At 33.8% G+C, this 14,712-nt stretch overlaps 1 protein-coding gene across 1 annotated transcript in view; it reads right to left on the reverse strand.

Moving 5' to 3' along the window:
- Positions 1–14,712, reverse strand: part of CNTN5 (contactin 5) — a 310,963-nt gene that overhangs the window by 213,983 nt on the left and 82,268 nt on the right. The window contains exons 3-4 of the mRNA XM_058846829.1: positions 8,734–8,857; positions 3,452–3,627 (exon numbers count right to left, since the gene is read on the reverse strand). Coding sequence (XP_058702812.1) covers positions 3,452–3,627; positions 8,734–8,857 — 300 coding nt within the window. The remainder of the gene's footprint in view (positions 1–3,451; positions 3,628–8,733; positions 8,858–14,712) is intronic.

Below are 14,712 nucleotides of genomic sequence, written 5' to 3' on the forward strand. Positions count from 1 at the left end.
AATAATCCACAGATAAAGGAAAGCAATTTTGTTTTGTGACCTAATGGAATACAGAGATTGTAAGAGTGGCAAAGGTAAGCACAAAAAGCATCTGCTGTTGTAGCCAAAGTTATTAGTACACTGTTCCAATGAGAAGCTGTGGAACCACATACAAAAATATGCAGTTGTTTTGCACTAAGGCAGGTAGACTTAGTCAAGTTGAAATATTTTTTTCAATTTTTCATCATACATTGTTTTTATTGAAGAAATATATTTCTAATTTCATTTACAGCTTTCTAATATATTTCTAATTTCATTTACTATTTGAGATAGTTTTCTTTTTTGTTTTTTTTGCTTGCTTTCTTAAAATAACATAAACCAGCATGACCTTGAGCATGAGACATCATAGAAAATGCAAAGGGAAAAAAAGAACTTTTATTGAATTTAAATCTTCATAAGTATTTGCTGAGGTAGTTTAAAATTTTGAATAGTCCTTTCCCTGCACATAACTCGTCTTCCAACTTTGCTTCATAAAAATGACCAGTGATAAAGTGGTCTATTTAAAGTATTATATCTCTAAACACATACAGTGTTCACCTTATCTCTTTCTCTTTCAAATCCAAAGACATAAGTATCTGAAAGGATTTCCTATTTTAACTGTGCACACACATGCAAATGATACAGTACATAAACATTTATACTTGCAATGCATCACCAATGGTGAATTACATGATAATAACCATAGCAACAGGACTTTTGGCCCCGGAACTGGGAGAGAACTAAGAGCCAGTGTGATGAACATGCTCTCCTTTTTTGGGTTTCATGATATTTTTGCATAGGCACCTTAGAGTACATATTTTGTCTGTAAGATAGGCCATGCTTAATGGTCCCTGTTTCATTTTGAGCTGCATGCCATTTCTTTTTTTTAGTTAGAAGAACAGCTTCCAGGTTGCAAAGATATAACTATTTTCCACAGAGGTACAACCCATGCATTCCAACAATTCCACGAACCAAGGTTTTGGGTTTTTTTCTTATGAAAGTGTTAAGTTTCTAAGCTTTTGGAATCCATAGTTTTCAGTGATAAAAGGGAAAATGAACGACATTCTGCGTAGCTCTGTATCTGTTAGTCAGAAATGGCTTGGTTTATCCTTGGGATTATAGATTATCCTTCAAGACATTAGAGTCCAGTAAAACTGCAGAGCACCAATTACTTTAATTACTTTAAGGTTAGGACATTTCCTTAAAAAAATCTATTCCAATGCTTTACTTTCTTTCTTACTGAAATCAACTGGACACATGTAGGCCAGCTGTTAACAAGAAATACTACACTGTAAAGGTGATGATGCACTGGAAGGGGTGGCCCTTGGATCTGACTTACAACAGCATTTCAGTGATACAAGCTTCTGATATGTTAGTATGAGTTTACAGTGTGATGATATCATGAAACTTTAATTAATTTAAACAATATTAAAATCTGAGATGCTGCATAATGCAAATATTATTTCACCATGAACATCAACCATTTAAGATCAGGGAATTGAAGAAGCATTAAAACAAGAGTGGAAGAGAGTATCATACTACATAGAAATAGAGCTACAAATACACATTGAACTTGATATTGCTTTTGTGAACAAGTTTCTCACAAGCTTCTAAAAGAACTTTAATCAGTTATTACTCTATCATTTTAAAAATATTTTTATGTCTTTATAACAGTTTTTTCTCCATTGTAAGTCCTGCAGCATTATTTACTACATCTCAGCCCTTCCAAATAGTATTCCATGATTAAATTTTCCTAAGAAACTTTCATTAAAATTTCTAAATACTTTAATGAACAGAAATCACATTACAGACATTTCAATGTAATAATTTTGATACATTTAAAAGTAGGTGTGTAAGATAGTACAAACTTAAAAATCCAATGAAAATAAACCTACTAAAACAAATCTCTTTTTTTTTTTTAACTTGATTTAATTTGTTTTGTTGGAGGAGGCAATATTATAAGTTTTATAAGTATTATAAGTATGGGGGCCTGAATGAACTGTAGATGTAGCTCTCGAAATTCATAGGTCTTCTGTTGTTTGAGCTCCAGCTCTCATTTTCCCTGTATTTTTCTTTTTTTTTTTTTTTTTAATTGGAGGTTAAATAGCCACCTCTTAGCCTTACTCTTGAGATGGGAAGAGAAATCTAAGATTCAGACCCACAGAACCATATATTTTTACCAGTGGTTGGGTTCTCTAATCAAGAGATTTGTTGTAGGATAATTTTCTTGTCTAAAAGACAAAATGAAGTGGACTTTTATCAGAAGCTACATTTAAGACTGAAGTCCAGTAATATCATGATACTCTTGTGGGACTTAGAGTTTTAAACATGCTGCCCTGGCAGGAGCAAACTTTGACAAATGTCATTACTCTTCCCAGCTCAGAAGTAAGTGGATAGTGCCATGATCTCCTAACAAGCACCTTGATGGAATACACAGCAGCTAAGCAATAGATTTAAGAGGTCTGACTTGACCGGGGGGGTGGATTAAGGGAGGATCAGACCTCACAGATCTGATGAGGTCTTGACAACACCAGATGTATTAGTAGACATGCAGATGGCAACTTCTCCTAAAAACCACTGCTCCAGCTGCGGCTATATGAAGAGCTGCCTCATGTTTCACAGTAATGTCTTACTTCCAGTGGGATCTGAGAAACTAGGATGGAGTTCTTTTTGCACTCCTCCTCTTAAAAAACACTCCTGGTAGGAGTGTTTATCTAGATAAAGTAATAAAATTATGTTGGATTCCTTCCTCTAAAATGCTGAAGGGAAAATAGGGTTGAAAAGAAATCCTGGCCCTTTTTTTTCTGCTAGTATGTTTGAAAGAGAGCATGCTATTGATAGATCATAGCATTTACTTGGGAACATGAACTATTGATAACTTCTGAAATTATATTGTAGTGAATAATTTCAAAAGTTAAGACATTTTTAGTTTCCATTAACAACTATAAAAGCACCTTCAGCTCTATAATGTATGAAGGTACACTGGATCCATATGCAAAAACAAGGATATAAAACATATATATTTATATACATATATACATTAAAAAAATAGAGGTGCAGACTATCTAACAGATATATAGGCACTTTATCTCATTCTATTCCTAAGTTTACAGTTCTTTCTTTCTTGCTCAGATACTGTGGCAAAATGGTAGATGTTTCAGGAAACTAGCAATGAGTGAAATACATCATTGCAGAGTATTCAAATATGCCATTAAAGTACAGCATTTGGGATCATGTACTAGAGATATTTTCTAGATGATTCTATTTTAAAAGTAACAAGTCTACAGAAAATCATTCTCTTCCGCTAAGTATTTTATTTCTAATTCTGAGATTCTTGCCCAACAATGTCTGTATCACTTGTACAATGTATTCAAATTACAATTTAGTGCCTTATAAAGTCTGATTTATCAATATATTAAAAAATGTTACTCACATGCAAACTGAAGAACAGCCTCTCTGCTTAAAATACTGCCAAATATGTTGGTAGTTAAACATTGATACTGTCCAGAATCTTTCATTTCACTTGGGTTGCTGATGATCAAGCTTCCTTCTATTAAACTGAAGCGATAATCACTTTCAATGTCAATTTCAGTTCCATTTCGAAGCCATCTTAGGGAAAACAAAACAGAAAAAAAAACTACTTGAGCATTTAATAGCCAAATGAAGATATGAAACTTAGGACAGAATCTGACAGCTACAGTTGTAATAATGAAGACAACTATTCAAAGATATCATGTGCAGGAACCCATTACTCTGGCAAAACTTGAATAGCAAAAACCACAAGCAAAATTTAATCTTCCACCTCTGAAGAGAAAGGATATTCTTTGTTTTGCCTATGCTGAATGAAAATAATGACCTCTTCTTTTTTCTGTTTTTTCCCCCCCAAAAAAAAACTAATGTTCACAAAGGCTTAAGACTTGAAAACTGCATAGCAGATGCATCCTTTATGTCAGAAATAAGAATTTTACTGTGCTTATGATAATCAAAGTTTTAATTTATATTCTATTATTAAAGCCTTAGGCCAAGCTGAGCATACAGGTAGCAGAGCTGAGTCTGCACTGCATGCAAACAAGGAAACTTTTTTTTCTATTCTTTCAGTGTTTGATCTTCTCAGCCCAAGAAACAGAGATACCTCATTTAAATACATTTAAATTTAAATATAGAAGAAGGAAAAACAAGACCTGTGAAAAGCAGGGGGGTAGATTGATGTACATAGGCTGTTACGCAATATAGGATTTTGGCAACAGATAAAGACCAAATAATATCAGCTGAATCAGTACACAGATAATTAAAAGATTGGAACCGAAGACAGGAATTAACTTCTGGATGGCCAATGGCAGTTCCTGGCAGTTATTAGGTACATGGAAACCAAGATCAAATAAACAGTCCAAAGAGTCTCCTAAGTTAGGGAGGTGTTTGGGAGTGGAATAAGAAGGCTGAGCAGTAAAATCAAGGATGAGAGTAAAGATAAGATGGAAAAAGCCAGGCTGTAGGAAATGTAGAAAGTATCTCAAATGAGGCAAAGTTTTGAATAATTCCTGAATAAACACTTATTTTTATGAGGTTTCAGAAGTAAACTAAGAGTCTTATAATTTTTCAGTTGTGCAAGTAGTTTTATGGGTTGGGTTTCTCACCTGTCTCAGTGATTGTCTGCCAAAAAGCCTCAGCCTGTCATTCATCTCAAAAGACTGAAGCAATAAACCCTGTAATGGTCTATGAAAAAATATTTTGTGTAGTAGATTAATAGATTTCAGTAGTCAGGAATAACCTCTTATATGAGTGTGTATATTTGCAGTTGAATTAAAAATAACAACCACATAAGACTTTTAAATTTGCTCTTTTGTCAAAGTGTAATTACATTAAATTGTAATAAGAATACAAGGAAGAGATAAGCAGTGTAAACAGATAGGGTACAATTATTATAATGCCCAGATATTTCTTTCATTACTCTTTTGCTGTTATTCTGCGGCTTCAAAGTTGGCTTGGGAAGTCTCCAGGAAGCTGCAAGCTTTGTCAGGCATCAGTGAAGTCTGGAAGAACTTGGCAACATTTAAACTCCAGACACAACTTTAACAAAGCAAAATAATTATCAATTCACCCTATCTTGTTAATATTCATGGTGAATAGGGTGCAGAGAGCAGAATTCAGATGCAGTAGCAGTGAATATCTCTTAATCCAAAGGTCAGAATTTTCAGAATTTGGATGAACTGTGAATCTATTATTTGTCCCTTCTTTTCACAAGTGGACATTTGATTGCAGAGTACCTCTGCTTAGTTTAATGTAAGAAATTAAATGACATTGACAATTTATTTATATTTTAAAGGATAGCAAGGGAAGTTTGGTAGAATTAACTACTTTTTGAAATAGATTCATACACAGAAGAGTTAAAAAGGAAAATAATTTTCAATTGGAAAAATTGATTAATTAGTTTATGTTTTGAGTAAAATCATAACATGTGTTATCTTTTTATATATATATCCTTGTCTATATATGTGAAATAAAGCATGCAAAATTAATTGATCTTGAATGGAAATTTAGATAGGGAAAACGCAAAAAATGCATGTTCTGGTATTTCCAAGTGGAAACTGCCAAAAAATTCTGTTAAATATTGTAAAATTCTCTTTTTTTCCTTTAGTTTCATTTTCAGTTAAGTTCAATGGAAAGATGTATTCTTTGAATTCTACCTCAAAACTCTGGATCTCGATAGCTACTCGCCTCCATATCTTGGGGTCCATCCTGAAGGATTGTATTTCCCTCATATAATCTATGTACATTATATGAAAAGAAACACAGGATATGGTGACTTTTTTCTAGGTACCCTGGCTGATCTGGAAGGATAGAAACCAAAATATAACATTTCTAAGATCACAGATTGTTAGGAAACCTCAGATGCATTTTTTCTTAAAGAAAAGTGATAGATAACATTTCAAAATACTATAATCTGTCTTAAGCAGACAAAAAATAATTTATAGAAAACTTTTTAAATTGCCTTTTCTAACAGGAAATGATACTGACAAAAACATTATTACCCAGCTTATGTGTGTCCTAAGTAAAAGAGTACATGCAGTGTTTCACAATCAGTGAAAGCTGAGTAGTTAAGAGGCATCTCAGGGAATTCAACGCTTGCTTGTAGCTCCATAATACTGCTGACCTGTGAGATCCCACAGGAAGTCTATAAATGTCTGTATTCCTCATCAAAGGATCACACTTATCTTCATTGTACTAGTCCTGACTTGTGATGCTAAAGTATATTTGCAGAAATGCTAAGCAAACAGAATCAGTTTATCTCAGGGAGTTATTCCCTAAAACTATGTCTCGAAATACCTTAATGACTGAAAGTTAAGAAATTAAATATTATTATTTCAGGGTAGAGTTTGGACAAGGGGAAACAAAGCTCTTTGAAAGGAAGAACGTCTGAAATTATGTGAGCCTTCTCCATTATATTAAAACAAAGTCATGTTCAAAAAAACAAAAAAAAAATTGTAAACAGGTTACAAACACTCACAAATTGTACAGACTAAAGAAATTAATTTTAAAAAGGCGGAGATAACTTAATATTGACATTTTGAGTCCTTTAGATGTAGGGTTTTTTTTTAATGTAACTTTAAATAAATACATATTGTGCTTTGGTTTTGGCTGAAAATAATTCTTAGCAGCACAAGCCTCAGAGCACATGTAAATAAAGGTCCAGTGCAGCTGGCCTTTGGTAATGTAGTTGGGCAATAGCATACTCAAAAATATGTATATCTTTAGATCTTTTAAGGCTAAATTCCCTCTACATTTGTCCTGGAGAATAGTATCTTCCTCAGAGAGCAATTTTTACCTCTTTTCCCTCCCTTGAATGTTAGTGTGACTTGCAAGCGCTGTGCAGACAAGTGGCAGCAATAGAAGGAGAAGTTAAACTGTGCTGTTTGAATTAGGTGGTTTAGGTTAAATCTCTCCTTCCATGAGCAACAGTCAGGAAAGTTTGTTTATGAGGCTGCTGGCACCAATTAATGTCTGGAGAACTGAAGAAATGGATATCAAAAAACCATATAACACCCAGGTTGAAAGTGATGTTAAAAGATCATTTGCTCCAGTGTTATATGGGAAATGGAGCCTAGATGAGATAATCAAACATTTTGTTCATTTGCATCTTGAAAGCTTTCACTGATTATTGAGGAGTATGAAACCTTGCCTCTTGCCTCCTCTATGTGGCTCCTTGTGAAAAAAGAGTACCTGTCCTCTTTGTAGTCACCCTTTAAAATATGCTGAAAGTCTGCGTTTGTTGACTGCATTCCACTGGGAAAATGCAAAAAATGGTTAAATGAAGAAAGAAAGGAGACAACATCAGTTCTCTGCAGACAAAATTTCTACAGGAATAATGAGGTTGTCTGGGAGACCCAAATACAGGACTCTTCTTTGGGGGTGAATTTGTGCCTTTTTCCCATAGTCATAGGCTATGTTTAGTGGACCAACAGCACTTTCACAATATATGGAACTAATACACTATTTTTTTATTTTTTTTTAATCAACAAATCACCAGCAGGTAACAAAAAATGTCCGTAAAGAAGAATGCGACATGGTTTTCATACCACAGAGTGAGGAATTCTTGCTATTGTAGTTTGGAGAATTTCTGGATATTCATTCCTAATCCCATGTTACATGTTTTACTCATGCCTGTGCTGTTTGAGCCGGGGGGGTTGTATCATGCATCAGATCCATTTAATGAATCCATATGTTACAAAGAGGCAGATTGAGTGCTGTTTTGGTAGGGATGGCTAAGGATAGTACTGCTTCTGAATTTCTTCAAGTTATAGAAATGCAAGAGTTGTGATTCAAATAACTCTAAGGAAGATTCAACCAGAATTCTGAGGAATTCACAAGTCAAATAAGGGTAAAAGGCAAAAGACAAAATGCAGAACTGATGATTGCCACCTATGACAAAACACAGTGAGAGTCCTTGTGTTCCCTTTGTATTTGAAGAATGACTACGAGAAAATTTGAAGGATATGTGGAGTAAATAACCAACAATATGTGCCCCCAGCCTTCTTACATCACTAGTAATTTGTATAAAATATGAGCAGAGACAGATCCAGCAAACGGGTAAGGTGACTTCAACATACTGTTACCACCTGTAAGGGTGCACCATCAATAAACTGCGCTCTGAGATCACAGGTGTGATCATAGGCTTGAATAATGGATAACTGTGGCATATAAGTCTGTATGGAAAAATAAGCAACAGCTGATGGTTGCAGAGGAGTAAAATGGTAGACTTGTGAGTGAAAAACACCAGATTTGACTCAGCCATTGTATGTTGTAGTCCAAAGTCACTTCATGTAATGTACATATGCTTTGCTGCCTTCCCTATATATTGGGATGGTATTTTGTAGCTTGATAGATGTTTAGAAATAAACCCCAAAGAATTAAATATTTTGGTTTTTTTTCAGTTGTCACAGACAAACTTCTGTGGACTGGACAAAAGAAGTCTCTCCACATGAATAGAAATGATGCAGAGAGTACATAATTTGAAACTTAAAATATAGCTTTATCTTTAATCACTGCCACTTCTGCTTCTTACTTATTCATAATCACAAAAAACATTCTATAGGAAAACCATTAGTGTCAGAGGACTGTTTCTGTTGTTTCTCACCAAAATACAGTGATTCTCAGAGCAGGACAACAGGAGCTAATATTCTGAAAGCTAAAAAAAAAATAAAATTCTGAAGCAGATACCTGTATGTGGGAGTAGGATTTCCACGTGCTTGACAATTCAGAGACACTTTCTTTTCCTCAGAATCAGTTGGAAAAATCATATCATCTGGCTCTTGTACAAACACTGGCCCATAATCAACACTTTCTGTGAAAAAAAGAAGTGCCACAGTTTAAAAAGCTGAAAAAATGCAAATGTGTTATAGAATTTATATCATGGTTAAAGTATGCATGACTATATCTGTTTTCCACAGGTTCATGTTCCATTACTTCAGATGCTACATTATAAAGCAATTATTAAAGGAAAAAAAAAAGATAAAAATAAATATAAGAAACATTACTAAGTGAAGAATAAAGCACATAGTATGATTTAAGTGTTTTTTATACCGAAGAGCGGCTTTCTCTTCAGACATATTTTAGCCTGCAGTCTAGAGAGAAGCTCAAGATACTTAAGAATTAACTCTGCTTATGAAGAGGAAGGTAAACAAAATTTTTCCTACTGCTTGCAGCAGCTTATGTCACAGAAAAGCAATACACAATTTTTCCCTTTATGTCAAGGAGTTGCTAAGAAAAATTACTTAGAGAATTAATGGCAAAAAATGGTGTCTGCTGTTAAATAATATATAGCTAAATCTGACATTTAATTTTCCTCCATTGTCTTCTTTAATTTTGGCATGTACTGTATTTTAATAAGAATTTACATTTCTGAACTAGTAAAGCTGGACACTCATAGAACATGTCTATAATTCCAGTGCATGCATATTATGAAGTGAGAAGTGTAAGCCTTCAGAAAAGAAAAAGGTCATGAGCAGAGTATTCCTGATCATGTTGGTCTGAATAACTAAAATTCTCACTGTGCACCAGAAGCCTGTAGAATTTTAATAAATTTAGACTTACTCCAGACTCTTGAATGCTTTAAATGCGTGGTGCTCTTCATCTTTAAAGCACCAGCCTAATAATTTTTGTGCAGAGAGACAGTGGCACTGTCCTTCTACTTGCAATGGAACATATGGGAGCAGGGTTTTCTCCATAAGTTGTAGGGTTTCATATATTCATGGGATAGACATCTTCCAGTTCTTACTGAGGATGGCACAACACATTCAGCAGTTTACAGCATCCTGCTGTTGGTCCCACCAACAGCAGCTTGAAGTGAAAAAGGTACACCTGAAGACTTGGGGCTTGGTCACTGACTTGAAAATTATTTATTACATTATTTTACCAACTCCACACAACTTCCACCACATGTTATGTTTTCACAGTTTTGGGAACTGCAACCTTTATCATCCTAAGTTTTTAATTTATCATGCTAATAATAACCTTTATCATATTATCTAAGACTAACAGCCTTAGAATATCTGGATAAACAGAAAAAGGTACATGGGGCTACAATGTACTGGTACATGGGGCTTCTTAAGAAAAGAAAAGAAAAGAAAAGAAAAGAAAAGAAAAGAAAAGAAAAGAAAAAAGAAAAGAAAAGAAAAGAAAAGAAAAGAAAAGAAAAGAAAAGAAAAGAAAAGAAAAGAAAAGAAAAGAAAAGAAAAGAAAAGAAAAGAAAAGAAAAGAAAAGAAAAGAAAAGAAAAGAAAAGAAAAGAAAAGAAAAGAAAGAAAGAAAAGAGAAGAGAAGAGAAGACGGAAGAGAAGAGAAGAGAAGAGAAGAGAAGAGAAGAGAAGAGAAGAGAAGAGAAGAGAAGAGAAGAGAAGAGAAAAGAAAAGAAAAGAAAAGAAAAGAAAAGAAAAGAAAAGAAAAGAGAAGAGAAGAGAAGAGAAGAGAAGAGAAGAGAAGAGAAGAGAAGAGAAGAGAAGAGAAGAGAAGAGAAGAGAAAAGAAAAGAAAAGAAAAGAAAAGAAAAGAAAAGAAAAGAAAAGAAAAGAAAAGAAAAGAAAAGAAAAGAAAAGAAAAGAAAAGAAAAGAAAAGAAAAGAGAAAAGAGAAGAGAAGAGAAGAGAAAAGAAAAGAAAAGAAAAGAAAAGAAAAGAAAAGAAAAGAAAAGAAAAGAAAAGAAAAGAAAAGAAAAGAAAAGAAAAGAAAAGAAAAGAAAAGAAAAGAAAAGAAAAGAAAAGAAAAGAAAAGAAAAGAAAAGAAAAGAAAAGACTTGGAGTCTGAAAAAGCATAAGGAATGTGGGAGACACAGTTCTCCCTCCACATGTTAGTGTTTTTGAGATGCAAATTTCCATGTCTTTAAATTCTTACATTTGGGGTTTCTCAACTCTCTTACAATACAGTAAAAAGATGACATAAGACCCCAATGTGCTTGTCAACCTTTCTTTTTAGTGACTGCACACTTATTATACACTTCAGTTTTGTCTTTTTACACTACCATTCATATGCTAATTTTGAAAACACCTATATTTCCAAGTGTGTATGCTTCTGCTGGAATAGTTTCAAATAATTAGCCTGTCAATTTGTAAAGTCAGCAAATAAGAGCAGCAGCAATTAGTAGTTTCTCTTTCCCATGATTTTCCAATTTATTAGCTCTGCTTGTAAGACTGTGTAAAGGAGCGTGGATTTCTGTTTTGCATATTTATATTACTGTGTAGGTACATTGTTTTGCTTGGGTTTATTGGCAGAAATATGTGTTCTTGCACAAATATCTGCATTATTTAAAAAAATAAAACCACAAACTAAACAATCACAATAAGTGATTTCTGATGTGTACTGTTATTATTGAAGTTTAAATAATAATAATAACAATTAATAATATAATAAAATAATAAAATATAATAATAAAAAATAAAATAATTAATAAAATCCAGTAATAAATTTTGAGAAACTTATCTTAAAATGCCATGGGGGAAAAGGACTCAGTTTGCAAAACTTATTTCAAGGAAGTGTTGGTACAAATACAGTGTGTGGATTGTTTCTTATAATTTGGTCACCTGCTTCTGGCATTGCACAAAAGAAAATACTAATGAATGTAGGTGTAAATAAACAGAACTGACATTGAGCTAGAGTTTAGAAAAAACAAGAATTAATTAAGGATAACAAATCTAAATCATGGCTTTAGATTTAAGTGTTATTTCATGCAGTTAGTAGGCATATGGATAGAGTGTATATTAATGAAGATTAATGATTTTATCTTCTCCCTAGGAGGGACTCTGTAGACAAAATATAGTATCACAGTCTACAACTGCTGGAAAGAATGAAAAAGATGCAAGGGTAGGTGCAGGACCAAACCATGGCACACTCTTATCCTCTCCCTAAGCCACTCAGACAGAGATTTCTGTAGCTTTTGACTCAGCCATAGACCTAGGACAAGGAAGCACCTCTGGACACCATGGTCCCACAGACAGCTGCAGACTCCCCTTGAGCCACAGAGAGGGGAGCAACCCAACCCCTCTGTGTGACCTTGAATTAAAATTTTCTGATTCATGAACCATTGGCTGGCTCTTCTGCGTTGTGTGGTCTTCTTGGGGAAATATCCATGGCCTTATTCTTATTGCCCTCATTTTCTTATATTTATGTATATACCTTTGTACATATGGATATATGAGCTATATGTTTACACACACGGTCTTTTATAGTTATGAATGTTTTCTGATGCCTTCAGGAGTCCAAAGGCATCAGGTTTCTTTACACCCATTTTCTAGCTATGACCTAGCTCTTAAACAGGATAGTCCTTTGTGAGTGTGCATGGCAGGATTTGAGTTCCACACCTTATTTTTTTCTCTTTAACTTATCAAGAGCATAAAATTAAATGAATATTCAACATACATGTTAGCATGTATATATTTCAATTCACTATTATGATTTCTCAAGGGAAATATTTCTGTTCCTCATGGAGATTTTTACTAAATAAAATACAGAAAACTGGTTGCTTTAAGTGCTATCTTATTTAAGAACAGTGATTTACCACAGGGTCTTGGGAATACAGGTGTTAACTGGAACCAGCAGTGCAACAGCTAGTTTGTGGTCCCCTTAAAAAGTTTTAAGTTGCCATTTTCAACCTGGGCAATTAAAAGCATTAAGTGCTTTCATTAGGATTTACTATTTAAACTGCTGTCATCCAGAGAGGCAAGGATATGGAAAACATTCAAAATATAAGAAAAAATCCCCCTTTTAAATTCTTGAATATGCTTCAGAGCAGTGCTTCTATATTCTTTGAGTGCCAGCATGCTCCTTACAGCACTTCTGCACTTAAATTTTCTGGGACATGTGACTTCTTAGTACCAAGTATTTTAATCCTCATGGGAATGTAAACTGGAATCAGTATCTGGCGAATCAGACAGTAGACAAAATGTGGTTTCTCTCTCTTATCTACAGACATTCTTTCTTACTTTCATTCTCTCCCTCAGTTTCTGATGAAAAAAATAAAAAAATCAGATGTTTAGTTCTTCTTCCTAAGCAATGCAGATATTGTAACAATAAGCTGCAGATGAGAATGAAGTTTCCTGTACTTTAAATCGTGTAGCAACTGAAATAATGTAATTCCTCAACAGTTGTTTTCTTGCCACCAATTTTGATAAAAATAATCAAAATCAAAATTAAAATTAATTAAAAATCAATTAATACACTGAGAAAATGAATTAATTCCTGGAACCTTTGGAACACAGAGGTGGGCAGGAAGGAAACATGACACTGTTCAAACTCCTCAAAAATTGTAGCTGCACTGACACTATTATTACAGCATAATTCTAAGTGCTGTACTTCTATAGAAGAAAAATGCGGTTACTATAAAGGTTTCCCTAAATAAGTACCCTCCAAGATGCATAACTGGCCTAATCAATCATGGAGCCAACTTCTCAGTCTGGGCTACTGGTGGGAAGAAACAGCAAACACTTTATGTGAGGGGATACGCTCAGGCAGCCTTTGTATATGGAGGAAGGAAGTATTCCTTCAGGTCTTCTCCCCTTTCTCTGCTCATGTCCCTCTGGAAGCACTTTTTACAGGACCAGGAAGAATGTTTTCCTATTGCTCTATTTTCCACCCCCATGTTGCAAAGACTTCTTGAACCCTTGTAGAGATGGAAGAATTTCCTAATGAAAAGCTACACAAGGAATGTAAAATGATGGAAGTTCTAAAGCAGCCTAAAATGAGGGATCACTAACAGACCTTCCATCCTAGAATACAGATGATTGTACTCCCTATACAGAGAAATGTATCTATCCAGAAAAGCACTTACTTGACACAACACAGACCAAACTACATCCCAGTGATCTAGGTATTAATATGTTCAAGACACATTAAGAAGGTTGAATAAATTGTTCATAAGTCCATATATGCTGCTGAAATCTGCATATAAGAAGACGTAATTAAAATTAAAAAAAGTTGTTTCATTTCAGATTGGTCCTACAAATTGAAAGATTATTTTTGCTACAGGTGGATCACACTATGATGCTACTCTGTATCAAACTTGATTTTGAATTTCTTGCCTTTTTTGTTTACAGGTTATGCTTGTTGTATGAACTTCAGGTGATGACTCCAAAGGATCATCTGATTACCTCTGTTATCATGGAACAAGACTGTTGAACCTGTTCAGTAATTCAGAAATATTTTAGATGTATATTCACACTGATTTAAATGGAAACTTAGTGCTTTGCCTGGATAAAAGCTAGAAGCTATTTTGTTTTTTGTTTAAATAGTGAAAAAAAAAAATTAACCTCAGTGCTAATATTAATTTTACAAGTAGGTCTTATGATATAATCTTTCACCTTTACTCTTAAGAAATAAAAAAATACTATTCATTTTAATATCACTATCATATGTCAAAATATTACATATTTTCAAAATTTACATTAATATAATAAAAAAGAAGCCCACAAATTCATCAAGGCAAGATACGTTCCAATTGTTAAATCCCTGTGTAGCATATTTTAAAATAACAAAGGTGGCTGAAATTTACAATAATTATATTGCATATTTAGAAGCAGAGACACAGACACGTATGTATATATATATATACAGATATACATACATGTATATTTGCAGCATATACATTTCTAAAAAACATTTTAATTTTTAAACTGTTTCAGTCAACTTAAAAGCTGAGAAACTTTGAGACTCCTT

The sequence above is a fragment of the Poecile atricapillus genome, chromosome 1, assembly GCF_030490865.1.
Source record: "Poecile atricapillus isolate bPoeAtr1 chromosome 1, bPoeAtr1.hap1, whole genome shotgun sequence".
Lineage (NCBI taxonomy): Eukaryota > Metazoa > Chordata > Aves > Passeriformes > Paridae > Poecile > Poecile atricapillus.